The sequence below is a fragment of the Lygodium microphyllum genome, chromosome 19 (assembly GCF_053477565.2).
Source record: "Lygodium microphyllum isolate KBCC chromosome 19, Lygodium_microphyllum_v1.1.10, whole genome shotgun sequence".
In the NCBI taxonomy this organism is placed as follows: domain Eukaryota; kingdom Viridiplantae; phylum Streptophyta; class Polypodiopsida; order Schizaeales; family Lygodiaceae; genus Lygodium; species Lygodium microphyllum.
In genome coordinates, this window is record NC_141153.1 from 21,387,639 (window position 1) to 21,404,033 (window position 16,395).

The window sequence follows — 16,395 nt, forward strand, 5'->3', positions numbered from 1 at the left end:
AAACATGTCATAGCATGAATGCGAATGTCCTGTCCATTTGGCTATTGAAGCACCCAAACTACATGCACCTCCATGAGTGCCTGGATCCATTAACCTCTCTCGATCGCACCCTACACTCCCACCAGAGCTTATAATGTTGGCCCATCACTATCTTTTCATCTTAAACTCTACTTGGTAGTGAGGAATCCAACTGTTGAGTCCCCACTTGTAAGAACCCATAGTTTTGCAAAATCATCAAGATGTTCTTGAGGTGGATACACTAAAACAATGTTTTTACAAGGTGCAAGACTATTCTGGATAGCAATAAAAGAATATTCCTAGAATATTTTGTTTTGATTTTTAATTTAAGTGCTATAGCTCATCTTGAAGAGCAATCTGTGGGCTTCTATTTCTATCAAAAAATTATTGATTCTAATATCAGGGGTTATAGCCATTTTTGTAACTAGAGGTCTATTAGGACTGCACTGTACTAGTGGGCAAAAATGTCTAGAAACAAGGGAAAGAACAAGCCTAATGATGATGTTCATCAAAAAATTAGAGAAGCACATGAGGCAATACTTGAGGTATGTCAAGATGAGGAAGATTCACATGAATATGGTGCTTATAGTACTCTTAATGCCATTCTTTGTAACCATGGGACTAGGCATTCCATCAAACACATGGAATTGGTTTCTAAGTTGGATCAAGTGGTTGAACAATTGGTTCAATCAAACATGCAAACCAAGGAAGTCATGGAGCATATGACTCTATCTACCAAGGATTCTTTGGAGAAGTTTGCCTCTTTTGCTAAAGATCCATTGGACAAATTGCTTAGCTCTTAGATTTCTATGCTTGTGGTAACATAAATGGCAGACAAAGAGAGTAGAGATAAGCAGTCCTTTCAACCATCAAACAATAATCCTCGGTCAAGTATTATTAGAAAGAAAGGGATAACACATAGTACTTATGAGATTGGGGAGACTCCTTTTAGAGCTAATGAGTCTATTTTGAGCATTCATGGGTCAATTCCTCCTCAAGCCATTAGAAACCAACCAACTATTCCTCCAAGTAGCTGGCTTCAAAATAACTATCATAAGAGTGTCTCTAATCTTTCAAACCCCAATGGTAGTTACATGGACATGCAGCCCGAAGTAACTAATGGACAACAAGGCTTTGTTGAGAGGAACTTCATGATAAGTTTGTGTTAACCAAATATAGTGGTCATTCATCATCACCGGCCAATTTGGAGGAGTGGACTTCCAAGTTGGAGTTCTACTTTGATATTTTCCATAGGTCAGATATAAAGAGATAAAACTAGTAAGTTGATAGTTGGGAGGAATTCAAAGTGAAGATGGCTATGGTGTTTGTATCTCCCATTGAGAAAGAGAAGTTGGTAAGAATATGGTATCAAATGGACCAAAGAAGCCTATCAATAAGAGAGTATACAAATCAAATTTTGAATCTTACCATGTATGTAGAGAGTGTGAGTGATGATGCAAAGTTGCCTAAGTACATCTATGGTCTGAAGCCTAATTTGTCAACTAATGTTATGGCCCCAAAAATTCCATGCTATTGAGCTAGTTGAGAGGTATGCTCGTAAGTATAGGAGGGTCATTTCTATGCATGCTTCTTTTGGATAGCAAAGGGCTATCACAGGGGCAACTTTAGTGGCAAGTATGGACATACCAATACTTCATTTAGCAGTCCCAAAGTCCCTACATACCCCACTTTCATAGCCTCAAGATAGCAAATGCTTCAAAGCCAACAATCAGCCATAAAGTGGAGCCAAGGCAAGGTGACATTAGACCTTGAAGTAATTCAGTAAACAATGTTAAGTTTATACCTATGGATCTTTTCAAGGAAAGAAGGGAAAAGGGTCTATACTTCAAATATGGTGAAAAGTATAAGATTGATCATGCATCAAAGTGTACTTTCAAGAATGCCAAGGCCAAGAATTATAGCATGATAGTACTTGAGGATAGGGATGATGAGGTTGTTGATGAATCAACAGACATTGCGGCACAAGTTGAATTTGAAGAGCTAGATGAGGATCCTGATCCCGATTAGTCTTATGAGGTTGTGGGTGGATTTCCATCTAGCCCAGGTAGGCATATTCTTTTTGACCCCGATGGGACAAATTTACCTCTTGCTACCAAAACCCTTTGTTTGATTTCCATGGATGCTTGGACAGGTTCACATTGCCCTAATACACAGTATAAAGGGTACTATTCATGGAAAGGATGTGTTTATCTTGATATACACTGGTAGTACACATAGTTTTGTAAATAAGTCAATTGTGGATAGGTTGCACTGCTTTCCCACTGATTTACAACAACTCATAATAGTTCAAGTAGCTAATGGAGAAGAGGAAATTAGCACTCAAATGTGCCCACAAGTTTCCATATAATTACCTAAAAATTATGAAGTACATGTGAACTTAGCATTCAAATGTGCCCACAAGTTTCCATATAATTACCTAAAAATTGCTTTAGAAATGGGACCCAATGATATTATACTTGGTTGTGATTGACTGATGAATTTAGGGAAGATTACTATGGATTTCTTGTAATTGTACATGGAGTTTACCATTGATGGGCAGCCTATCCATCTATAGGGAATCCCAAATAAATTCGATTTTCAGCTTATCAACATTAAACAACTTGAGAAGGAGTACAAGAAGCGCTCACAAATTTTTGTATTGCACTTGAATAAAGAGGTAGAAGATCAGTCCAAGAATTCAATAGAGCATCGGACTTTGAAAGCTCCACTTGACGAGTATAAGGACTTATTTGAAGTACCTACTTATTTACCTTCTAAGAGAGCAGTGGATTACCCTATTGATTTAGAGCCTCATTCAAAGCTAATCAATAAGCCACCCTACAAGTTGCCAAAATGCGAGTGTGAGAAAGTAGCCAAGCAATCAAAGAGCTTTTACAGATGGGATTTATTGAGTCTAGTTCTTCACCTTGTGTATCACCGGTCTTGTTAGTAAAGAAGAAAGATGGATCTTATAGGATGTATATTGACTACATGGATCTAAACAAGATCACAACGAAGAACAAGTATGCAATACCTAGAGTTGATGATTTGGTTAATGAGCTCAAGGGGACTAGATTCTATACCAAATTTGATTTGAGGTCTGGATATCATCAGATTCGTATGCAAGAGGGTGATGAAATGAAGATTGCCTTTAAGACTCATCATGGGCTATACCATTTCCTAGTGTTACCATTTGGGTTTACTAATGCTCTGGCTACCTTCTAGAGTTTGATAAATAAGATTTTGTAGCCTTTTCTCTTTCGATTTGTCCTAATCTTCTTTGATGACATTTTGACTTTCAGTAAAACTCTACACGACCAAATTTCCCATGTAAGGAAGGTTTTTGATATGTTGAGACATCACTGACTCTTTGCTAAGGATAAAAAATGCTCTTTCATGTAGACTGAAGTGGAGTACTTGGGTCATATTGTTAGTGAACCAAGGATACAAGTTGTTCATAAGAAGGTGTAGTGTGTTAGAGATTGGCTAACACCTACCATTGCTACCTCTCTTCGAGGATTTCTTGGTCTATCATCATTTTACTATAGATTCACTAAGCATTGTGCGGCTGTAGTAGCTCCTTTGACTGACAAGTTAAAGAAGGAAGCTTTCTTTTGGGATGCACTTGCATATAGTAGCTTCAACCAGTTAAAGGAATTACTTACTTCTACTCCTATTCTATTATGCTCAAATTTCTCTAAAGAGTTTACCATACAATGTGATGCCAATAGTGGCCGTGGCATAGGGGTTGTTTTGCTATAGGAGCATGGAGTTACTGCCTTTGAAAGTCGTAAGCTTACAGATAAAGAGATGGCTGTAAATGCCTATGACTAAGAGATGTTGACTATTCTATATGCAATTAAAAAATGACACCATTATTTATACGGCAACTAGTTTAGAGTTCAAAGTGATCACAGGGTCCTAAAGCACTTCTCTACTCAGTCAAAGCTTTTCCCTAAGCAGTGCAGGTGGGTAACTACCTTGCAAATTTATGATTTTGACATCACTTATACAAGGAACAAAGACAATGTGTTGGTTGATTCTCTCTCTAGAATGTGGGCATGTCAAGTTTCAGCTATGATTGAGTTACATGGTGATTGGATTGATGAATTACAAGAAGCCTATCTATGGCTACAAGGTACCCTTACCTAGAGTTTTTTTTAGTGAGAAGATTAACCCTCATGAAAAGGAGGAATTACAAAGAATGCATTCCCTTCTTCAACAATGTAAGATGAATCTTAGAAAAGCTCAATATTAGATAAAGGTTTATTCTAATGAGAAGAGGCAACCTTTGGAGTTCCAAGAGGGAGAGTTAGTTCTCTTGAAAGTACCCAAGTCTCAATATTATAATCTAAGGGATGGCTCTAACAACAAACTTGCTCATAGGTTTTATGGGCACCACAAGATCTTGAAGCATATTGGAGACTTGGCATATTGATTGGAACTTCCCTCTTCCACTAAGATTCATAACATCTTCCATGTTAGTCAACTCAAACCCTTTTATGGTACTCAGGTGGAAATAGTTGATGAGTTGCCTCCTATGGATGAAGAAGGACTTATTTAGTATATTCTTGAGGAGGTTATAGGTCAACATGAAAAGAAGCTTTGTTCTCGCTCTATCATTGAGTATTTGATTAAGTGGAAGGGTTTATCAATTGAGGAAGCTCCTTGGAGGGCAAATTCTATCTTGGACGAGTTTCCCTACCTACATGATACATTAATGGTGGTGGCTAAGAATAGTCATATGGGATCCAGTTGTACTTTAAACAAGGTCTGGACAACAGTCTATTTTAGAATAGCTTTTGTTCTACCTAATTTTCAGAATTCAACCACCTACATAGGGTCAAAATACTCTTTAGTAGCTACATTTTGATATCTGGCATGCTCTATTTGGGTACTTCTATCAAAAGTTATGGTAATTTTCATCAGCATGACTTGTTTTTTACAACAATCTATCTACTCTTTACAGTGGTTATTTTTTGAAGATTTGAAGGCTCCAATTCTTCTTGAAGACATCCAGATTATGTATATGGTAGAGGCTTCCCTTAATGTCTTGCTTTCAGTAAACTAACTCTTTACTATTTGATTCCCATCATATCTTTTGTATAGATGAAATTAGAGTAGTACTCTATTTCATTTGTCTTTGGCCACTCTACCTTTGTTTTTATGGGCAAAAACCTTTGGGCAAGAATGAATTGTAAGAAGCTAGGAATACGTGTGTAAGTGAGAGAGAGTTATTAATAATACCTTGTCACACTGACATAGGTATACAAGGTGTAACATAATTTTAGCCATATTTGATCATAATACAATTACTATCTCTCACCTCACTTCCTTGTTCAGAGCTTTCATGGCTTCTCTCTCTTATTTTCTATCTTTCTAGTATTTCTCTCTTCTCGTCACTCTTCGCTCTCTTCTACTCTTCTTTCTCTCACCTCTCAGCCCTCTCCTTGACAACTATAATTTTGAACTAACTTATTAATTAATTAGTAACTAATAAATGTACATCCAACATCACAATTTACTCTAACATCTAACATCGCAACATCACAATTTAATAGCTTACACTGCATTGATCATCACATTAAGTAACTAAATTTACTAACTTCACTTCAAATTGCAATTTAATAACTTTAATTGGTACTACTAACATTGCATTACTTAATTAATTACTTATACTTTTGCAATCTACTAATATGGCTACTACTAACATCACTAGCTTCACTTCACTTCACTTCACATCACATCACAAACTAACTTTGCCAACTCCACTTTGCATTGTATTGCAATTTAATAGCTTCAATTAGTACTACTAACATTGCACTAATTAATTACCAATACTTTTGCAATATACTAATATTACTACTAACGTTGCAATCGTGATCTACTAACAATATTAACATCACAATCGCAATCTACTAACATTGCAATTAATTAGTACGCACTTGGCATGCTCTTGTGCTATCATGCTTTGTCCGCTTTTATTTAGTGTTTGTATGATCCACTTTTGAAGGTGTTTGCTTTTCATATTTTTTTCTTTTCACAGCATATGAATCTTTTAAGGGAGTAAGGGGAAAAAATATTTAAAAAAATCCCATCACCATGTACTAAAGCGAAGCCATTGGGTGAGGAATTAAGGAGTTATTGAGTAAGCTATGACAATATTATCGATTGGTGTTAATGATAAAACGTTTGTTAAGACCTTAATATTAATGTCCTTTTTTTCTTTTTCTTTCTCAAATCGCAACTCTCGCTCTCTCTCACAGACCAAAATATACCACGTACAAGTCATACTTCTTCTCCTCTCTCTCTCTCTCTCTCTCGTACGGGCGACCCACACACCTGCAAGACGAGACAAGCACCATGTAGAATCTAGTAAGCGTCAAATCTACAGCTTCCGCAAGCTCCTTATCACTCGTGGACAGCGAAGGGTCACGCATTCAGGCCTGAGTCACGACCACCGCTCTTCAAAAGGTTGAGCGAACGCAACTCTCATTGACACGCGTAGCCAGCTTCCCAGAAGGATAAACTGGCAAGCTTCTCACTATCATGTCGAGGTAAGGCGACGACTATTACCGTATCTATTAAAGATGCACATAGAGATGCGCGAGAGAGAGAGAGAGAGAGAGAGAGAGAGAGGGTGTGGGTGTGCGCGCGCGCGCGTGCATGTGTACACCTTCCTGAAACTCTTTTTCTCTATTGAATGGCAGATTGAACACATATTACCGGACATAATATTGATGTTGGGCTAACCAAGTGACCCTCCCGGGAGAAAAGCTAAAACGATCAAGCATACCAGTAACAATGTTCTCCTCCTTGGAGATATTGGATACGCAAACAGAAGAAGAAGCAGTGTCAGGTGAGAAGAAAACAGAGGACATAGTTCTCTCCCCACATTCTCAGTTGTGTTCCTATTGCTCAAAAAAGTGGCTTGCCTCTAGAAATTTGTGAATTTTTTTTTTCTTCTTTTTGTGGCCGGTGGGGGGGGGGGGGACATGGACAGTGGTAAGGCAAGGGGCATTCCAACCCAAGGCAAGGCCTCGAGTTAGAAAAGGAGCAGGGGCACATCCACCTACTCCTGCAAACACTGTGCATTCAGCACCACGAGTGGATGCTGCAGAGCGCATCCAAGGTCAAGTGCCTGATGCAGGGGTAAAGGTAAGGATGCTTATGTTTTATATCCAACAAAGTAAGCTGTGGTCCTTTTGATATTGTTGACAATGTAATTTGATAATAGTTGGATTGTGCCAAGGCTGGATGTGAATCAATAGCTCATGACCAGGTTTTCTCTCTCTTTCTTCTTCAGTAAATCCTAATTCTACGATTAGACCAGCAAGCACTTCAGCCAGTCTATCATGAACTGATAGAAAAACATGTACCCACAATGTGATCTCCGGGTATCCGGTTGCCAGCTCAATTAGAATTGGTGAATCTTGCAATTTTAGTCCCCGACCGAAATGCAATCCAAACTTGTAAGTGCCAAAATGATACTACTCCAATAGATGCTGTAGGTGCATTAAATTATTGTGCAAGAATAGCTGTAGGGTAGGAAAGGTCAGGTCTAAATTGGTGAGTCAAATCAAATTTCCAACCTCTGTGCTTCCCCTTTTGTTGGGAAGGCTATCCTATCAACTCCTCCAACTTGGAAGCGTTCTCTAACTTTTGAGTTGTTCCTCCTAGTCCATGACCATTGGAACCAACTTCTCGCACTTAAGGGTATTTCTCTGCCTTGAAGCAATCAAGGTGAAATAGAAAGCACTAGATTGGGGTGGTAATTGCAAAAGATTATTGCCATGCCCTTCGAGGTAATCACCTTCTTTGTGTTTTCGATCTACATTTGCAATTGCCAAAGCTCATTGACATACATGGAAGCGGATTTGGACAGGTTTAACATCCACAATTTTGCCTTTAGAGACATTTGTTGCGTAATGGTCATTCCATTGTACAACTAGTCTAATTCTAGCCATATCTCTCTAGCAATTGTCAAATGCTCAATGTGAGCTACAACGGCTGGAGTGTAAGAGAGAAAGAGGAAGGAGTGGATGTGGGAATTTAGTCTATCCAAAACATTATCCACACAATCTCCAACAATATTTGAATTATAAAGAAAGAACAACAATCATTAGACAATGTACTAAATTCTACTAGATTTTTTTCATATGCGATACATTCTTGGAGCTTCCAAAAGGTAGGAGTGTGGAATGTTATTCCTAATGCCAGAAGGTATGACTTTTGCTAAATAAACTAATGCTAACTTCTATGCGCTTACTTTAACCATGCTAGTGGACAAAGGTGTAGCAGTCCCGTGCCTAACTATGGATTTGTTAAATATAATCGTCCCGTGTCTAACTATAGATTTGCTAAATATAATCGTCCCATTATCCACAAATCAATGTACTACTTGCCTTTATAGTAGAACACAGTCCTTTGATGCTCTTGGAGTCAAGGAAGAAGATCATGAGCAATGAGGATCAACAGGATGTGTGCTAGACGAGGAAATCCAATCCTTAGTGGTGTAAGAAATGTAAAAATGCAGGTATTTGAGGTAGCAGGTGATTGTTGAAGCCGTCTCTAATGCTAGGGAGGTGTTAGATTGTGAAACACAGCTTAAGAGCTGATGCGAGGTGGAGAGCATTGTCATTAGGTAGAGAGAGGTGATTTGGAAGCAAAAACGTGGGTGCTTGGTGAGGCCAAACGGAGATGATGGTCACCAGGTGGAGAATGAGAATTTGTAGCAAAAAATGCATGTATAATTTGATGCCAGATAGTGGAGATGGTCGCCAGGTGGAGGAAGAGAATCAGTAGCCAAAAACACAGCTTGGAAGGTGTGGAAGATGGGGAGCTTGGTGTAGGGAGAGATGAAGAAAGTGGAAGCTGACCACAAACGGCAATGTCCTCTAGAGGGGTGTGAGTAGTATTGGAGAGAGAATGTCGGAAGGAAAGAGCGTGGGGGGTGAAATTGGTTGAGTCAGTGTCATATATATGGGCATAGACTGTCTAGAGTGTTGCCCATTGAAGTCTCTCATGTGGTACCTTGACTCTGTCAAAAGGCACCTAGAAAGCCTTTTTGGGGTTGTGAATGGAAACAAAACATAGAAATGGAGGGAATTGATACCAAATGATATGGTTTCTCAACACCACCTCTTAGGCCCAAAAAGGAGCACAAAAAAGGGGAGAGAGAGAAGAAGAGCAACTTGGAAATCCTCATATTCCATGGAAACAAAATATAGAAATGGAGGGAAATAGTTCCAAATGATATGGTTTCTCAACACTACCTCTTAGGCCCAAAAATAGAGGGAAATAGTACCAAATGATATGGTTTCTCAACACCACCTCTTAGGCCCAAAAAGGAGCACAAAAAAGGGGAGAGAGAGAAGAAGAGCAACTCGGAAATCCTCGTATTCCATGGAAACAAAACATAGAAATGGAGGGAAATAGTACCAAATGATATGGTTTCTTAACACCACCTCTTAGGCTCCAAAAAGGAGCACAAAAAAGGGGAGAGAGAGAAGAAGAGCAACTCGGAAATCCTCGTATTCCACCTGTTAGGTAACCTTTAGTGAAGAGTAATAGACATGATGAGCTGATAGAACTTGAAACTCAACCTCAAGAGAGAAGCCACAAGCTTTGTTACTCCATGCCGGAAGGTATTTGTAGGCCTTATGAGCATATGCAACGGAAAGAGGAAAGTAAGCATGGAGATGAGACAAAGAGAACGCAAGAAAGAGATGGAACAATGTGACTGCAATGGCTGAAGGTACAAGGTTGCAATAGTCAGCCCCAACACACAGCTCTATGCGTTAGTGTTGTCTCCAGATGGTAGTAGGGGGATGAGAGAACGAGGGTTGATTGATCACAAAGAATCAATGATGGATAATGAACATGGGAGGATAGGTTGCCTATATATAGGCGAAAAAGAGGGAACCCTAAATTTGGTCAAACCACTAAAATAATGGTCAAAAGTGCACAAAAAGAAATTCACTAATGTGCCCTCCGTAAAGCATCTAAAAGCACATAAACCGATAGACAAAGACAATGCCAAAGCTCCTAATATCCTCGTTTGACTCGGACAAAGGCTCATAGGCGGGAGATGACCACACAAGACACACATGATTGCTAATACCTCCTTTCAGATCTTGGATGTGGTGGAAGGCCAAAGGAGATGCGGAGTTGAGGGTCGCAGGAAGAGTGCCAATACTGATGAAGTTTGTCAAGGAAGAAAGCGAGCCAAGGAGCACGGCCCCTCTCCATATAAAAATCCAATCAAACGGAAGGCCACTAAACGGCAACGGAAACGGAGGGGCCTTGAACAGATCTCTTAAAAAACCTTAAGTCGAGAATGGGTGAGCCAAGGCTCCAACCCAACTAGGAGGCGATAGCTAGGAACTATCGAAGGTGATGTAAGCTGCATAGAAACAATAGGGACCAAGGACCAAGTAGCAAGGGATGGGGCTTGATGACGAAGAAAAGGGATGGATACATAAAAGAAAGGCTCAAAGGAGACGGAAAATCGTGAAGAAACTCCTCACAATCTTGGGAAGCCCTCTCTGAAACATGAAGGGCCAAGAAAGCCATAGCCACATCACCAATATCCTCCCCTATTGAAAGGGATGGAAATCACCAGAGGAGATGGTGGGGGATGGGATGAAACTTGTGGAATAGATGATGCATAATTAGGAACAGGTGTAGCTATAGAAAGCTGCCTCGGAGGGCCATGCACAATGGAAGGGGAATGGGGCATAGAGAGCCCATGCTCTGGCGAACCTGTCACAAAGGTGGCTCTTGTAGAAGAATCCCCAACAAAAATGGCGTTGGTGAAGACAATGCAAGTCTCAAGTCTAGGAAGGCTAGAAACTAAGAGGAGAGGAAAGCCCAAGTCAAGAACATGTAGGGCATAAAAAATGGAGCTCGATGGATTGTTGGACAATAGAGGCAAGGTGCCAACACCATCGACAGGCACCAAAGAAATGTCACCAGAAGTGACGAACAGAGAGCCTGTAACAAATCATCGTGAAGAGTGATATGACTCAAGGCACCACCGTCAATGAGCCAAGGCTGCTTAGAATCATCCCAAATCTCCTCCATCTTGTTGATGTGATCCCTCATTGTAGGGGAATTTGCGATAGAGAGCTGTTGTAGCTTCAACTCAAGAGATAACTGATGCCCAAATGTCTAGATTCGGAAGAGGGATGCCAATCTCCTCCAAATCTCTGTAGCAGTGCGGATATGTCTCATATGCACAAGTGCAGAGTTTTTACACCTCAGAAAGAGAAAAGAGCGGGCTTTGGCTTTCAAGAGATCCCATAAAGCTGTTGAATTCTTGGTCACACCGTCATGAGGATCCATGATAGGACGAGGAATAAGGACAGAAACAAAATCCCAAAGGTCATTGTTGTTGAGGAGACACTCCACGTGGCATGACCATAGAGGGTAGTTTGTCCCATCCAACTTGTCGCATGCGGAGAGAGAGGGTAGGGCTGCCATTTGTTCAGGAGATGCTATCAATGCCAAGTGGGGATTAGAAGCCTCGGAAGAATATAATGGGAAAGAGTAATAAGATGGTGGTTGGTTTGAATGATCGTGAACCACACGATCCCCCATAGCATACATGTCAGCCATATCTGTCCTTCAAGAAATACCCACAAGAAAACAAAGAAGGTGCTGCAACTAGAAAGGCCCTCCACCTGTACGGGGTATGTCAACTGATAAATCAGAAAAGATTGATGGAGACGGGGAGTATCTGAGGTAGGAGGGACGACTCAATGCTGAGCTGAAGGGGCAGATCTACAAAATGCAGAGATGGCTGCAGTAAATGCAGTCAAAGCAGGTCAAAAACCTGTCGCCCACACATGAAAGAGGCCACCTAGCAAAGAGAGTGCCCAATAAGAATCACAGTAGAAAAATTGAGCCTGTCTGACTGTCCAGCGTGCGGAGGTGCCGGCAGGTGGGAGAAGACAACCCTATGATGGAAAATGCAGACTATGATTGCCAATAAATAGGTTACGCCCAGCTGAGAAAGGGACTGACTGCCTGGAAAAGCCTGCCTGAGTGTTGCTGATAAGGCCCGCTCAGACCTGTGATACAGCCCTGCCTAGTAAGCCAGAAACGCAAAGCTGAGGCTGGTAACCTGCTACAAATGCAGGTTAGAACCTGCAGACAGAGCCACCCAGCAGTAATAAACTACCTCGAACAGAGTGCTCCTCTTCAAGATCTGCTGCTCCCATGCATAGCTCTGATACTAAGTGAGAGTGTGCAATGGAAAAAGGAAAGTGAATGTGGAGAGGAGACAAAGAGAATGCCAGAGAGAGAAGGAACAATGTGATTGCAATGGTTGAAGGTACAAGGCTGCAACAGTCAGCCCCAACACGCAGCTCTACGTATTAGTGTGGGTGCTAGACTGTAGTAGGGGGATGAGAGAATCAGGAGGGCTACCTAATCACGAAGGATCAATGATGGATAATGAAAGTGGGAGGGCGGGCTGCCTATATATAGGCAAAAAAGAGGGAAAACCCTAAATGTGGTTAAATATCATGAGGACATGTATTTTTGAAACCTCACTTAACATGTGGATTAATTTTTAATCACATGGTTAAGTGAATGTTGCACATGTAAGGTGTAATTGGGGTTAGAGTAAATTTTCGAGCCCGAGACTCGAGGAAATCACGGCATGCCAAAGGCAAAAGTTGCTATAAGTTATGTTGCATAGATACTTGGTGGTATTTGGTGCCAATTGTTGGCCTAGGTCATTTATTTGGCTATAAGTCTTAGTTGGTGACACTAGAGAAGTGGCGTTTAATGGTACCTAATACCAATTTGATGGTCAAAGATGGCGCAGGCACTCGAGAATGGAAGTTGCCTAGCCAATTTAATTATTGGCCAGTTAGATTATTTTTCAGGGCACCGAAATAATATTAGATTAATTTTTAGTATTTAAAGACTGAAAATTAATATTTAATTATGGATAATGTTGGAAAAACCATTTGGTAAGGTTACCACTTGTAAAAAATGCCCAAGCAAGACTGAAAAATGTCTTTAGAGGCTGGAGAGAGGTATTTTTAGTGTATTTCGCCTGCAAGAGAGAGGGAGGAGATGCTACTGGTCTGATTTACAGACATTGGAGGACCTTTTTGGTAGCCAGGGGTAGGAGAATACCAATCAACAGCAGGTGACAGCATCTATAGGCTGTTGAGACAAGAAAACAGTAGTAAATGACCGATTTTCTTCAATTCTTAGCATGTACAAGCTATTGAGACAAGACAATAGTAGTAAATGACAAATTTTCTTCAGTTCTTCGTGAAGAAAGTCTGAATTTCTCTCTCCTTAGCATTCTCTCTCATCTCCCAACCTTTCTACAGCCTTGCTCCAAAGATTACAGTATTGAGATTACTAGAGGTTGAGAAATTTCAGATTTCTCTGCTGTAAACCCTAATTTGTAAAGCAGAAATTAGGGTTTAGCAGCAGCCTTGCGAAGCATGCCAAAAATTGGAAGCTCCAAGACTTGAGTTCAACAGGGTTGAAGTTGTTTTTAGCCTATTCAAGTGGAGGGACCAACAAATAATTGAATTTGGGGCATTTTCCATCTCCATCAAAGCGGGTGAAGACCAATTGATTGCTTGAATCAAGGGGCAAATCAAATTAAAGACTTGCTGGTCGTTTTGAACAGCAAGGGGAGTTGAAATAGCGAAAGGGATTGGGAGAATCCCATTGTACATCAACTTCTTCTTTAATTAAGTTAAATAAATAACGAAAGGGCGTCACTTTCGGGGCCAATAGGGTGTCCAATGTCCAAGATTATATGGTAAAGTGTACTTTTCAGTTTTGTGAATTTGTTAATTACTGTAAATAGTGCTTAATCAGGTTATTTACCACACTATTCGAGGAGGAAGATTGGTTACATCAAACCACTAAAATAATGGCCAAAAGTGCACAAAAAGAAATGCACTAATGTGCGCTTCATCTAAAGTGTCTAAAATACATAAACCGACAAACAAAGACAATGTCAAAGCTCCTAATGTTCTCATCTAACTTAGACTGAGGCTCACAGGTACGAGATGACCACAGAAGACACATGATTGCTAACAGGCCTAGCTATCAATCCATGACTGAAACATCCAAAGCCCTAAACTAGGAAGAACCTGTAGATCCTAGGTATCATTGGGAAGTAAGAGGAAAAGGAATCAATGGGTGAAATGGCATGGAGATGTCAACTGTCCCAAGAAGGTAAAGGGCTTTTGACAATGGGTGTGAAAAACCGCAGGATCAGTAGGGACCCCCTCTAAAGTTGAAGGAATGGGATTCCCTTTGGAAGAAATACAAGCCCCCTCTGAATCCCCCATGGAATCCCCCGTGGAGAGAGAGGGAATAAAAAAACTCATGGATCCAGTCTGTGAAACATCGAAAGACGAAGGAAATGCTGTCGGTGGTGTTGAAGAAGGTATTTGGGGCTCCGTTGGAATAGAAGCTAGGTAGCTCCTAGAGATAGCCTCTTGAATGTGAGTAGAGCAGGGAGTGAAGGGAGGGGTATCATAGAGAATCTTCTCGATGCCCACATTGGAGTTGGTGTTCGTGGAGCAATACATGGGAGGTGAGGAAATAGGAAGCTCTTGAGGAGCTAAGGGTGGACAATAGTCACTATCTCTTAGTGGAGCAGACTGTGGAGCCGAAGGAGAGGAAGAAGTTGAATAGTCTCTGTCTCTCAAAGGAGCGGATTGACGAGAAGATTGTATCCAATGATGATTGTCTCTTGGTGAAGCGAATTGCAAAATCATAGGCTGTGGCTGTGGAAGCCATTGGACTTGAAAGCAGGTGGGGGAAACCTCTATAGCACATTGCAGTGGTCTCTAGGAGGTCGTGGTGCTTGATCATCCTCTATTTGCTCGTAAGGACTTAGTACCCATCGGATGTGTCTTATTGCCTTGAGTATGATAGCCAATACAAAACAATCTCTGTGGCCCAAAAGGGGGATGTGGCACTAGGAGTGCTTGGTGGTAGATACGTGTGCTTCAGTAGTGTGGGGAGCAAAGGTGAAAGTCGACAATCTTTGGTGATATGACCATTTTTGTCTAGAAGCACCCAGTAGACTTTCCATTTGATGGGGGAGAAGCCATGGTACTGGTGTGCCAACTTGGAAATGGGAGGGTGGGACGGAGAAGAAGAGAATGATATATGCTGATGATGTAGTGGAAATAAGTAGGGAATTAGAAGATGATGCTGAACTGCAACTTGTCTTTGCCTTTTGCAACATGCAGAGGATCTTCATGGCTCTCTAAGCGCCTCTGGCTTCCATACCATGCCAAGATTACGTTGCTGAGTTTACACACTTCATTTAGGGTTTTGCATCGACAACTCCAAAAAGGGATGGTGTCCACATTTTGGTCACTTTATCAGGCTACTTTTTTAGTGGGTGCCCACACAATAGTGCGTCACCCTAGATAGCTTATGCCTATAAATAGATAGTCACATCATTCATTCTTCATCACCTCATCACTCGAGTCATTCTTCACGCCTCTTCCTTTGTCATCAGACACCCTTGACTTCTCTCACCAGCCCCTTCCATTGCCCTCATATTCCTTCAACCTTTAGGACAACATTGCGGTTCGTGGCTCATGGCTGCCTTTACCCTTTCTCTTTTGCTTCATGCGGCCTATTTCAGCATCAGGCCTTGCGTTTGGAGCATCTTTCACTTGGCGTCAGCACCCTTTTCCATTAGGCTCCACCTTCACCTGCGCTTCCAATGTGGAGATCTTCTCCTTGCTTGGCGTTGTCATCTCCACCTTAGCGTCAGCATCCTAGCCTTTGGTGACGGTCTCCATTATTGAGCATCAGTGATTTTATCACTTGTCCATCATAGGTGCTGTTGGGACTAACGTTTTTGTAGCCTAGCTTCTTCTCCATCACTTGGCATCACTCGTTTATCACAGGGGCTATTGGGACCTACGTTTTTGCAGCCTGGCTCCTCCTCCATCGCCTGGCTTCACTCGTTTATTATAGGGGCTGTTGGGACGTGTGTTTTTGCAACCTGACTTCTCCTCCATCAGCTAGAATCACTCATCTATTAGAGAGGTCGCTGGGACTTGCGTTTTTGCAGCCCGGTTTATCCTCCATCAGCTGGCGTTATCAATATCCACCTGGCGTCAACATCTGGGCTGCTCTCCTTGTGTTTGACAGCTTTGACACTCTGGGATTTGCATTTTGATGCCTAGGTCACTCCTTGGCATCAAAGGACTGCGGCTTGCTCCCTTGACAGTTGATGATCATCTTCCACATCTTTGATGGCATCGGAGGACTGCAGTTTGCTTCCTCGATAGCTGTCTTTCACCTTATAGTGATTACTTCGATAGCCCACTGTCCGGAGAACTGCATTTTGCTCCCTTCACT

The 16,395-nt window shown here is 41.3% G+C and overlaps 1 protein-coding gene across 1 annotated transcript in view; it reads left to right on the forward strand.

Annotated features, from left to right (window-relative positions):
* Positions 1-6,296: 6,296 nt before the first annotated feature.
* LOC148019642 (Homeodomain-like superfamily protein) overlaps positions 6,297-16,395 on the forward strand; it is a 95,843-nt gene continuing 85,744 nt past the window's right edge. The window contains exons 1-3 of the mRNA XM_087699747.1: positions 6,297-6,575; positions 6,729-6,877; positions 7,022-7,176. Of these exons, the coding sequence (XP_087555873.1) occupies positions 6,823-6,877; positions 7,022-7,176 (210 nt within the window). The 5' untranslated portion in view covers positions 6,297-6,575; positions 6,729-6,822. The remainder of the gene's footprint in view (positions 6,576-6,728; positions 6,878-7,021; positions 7,177-16,395) is intronic.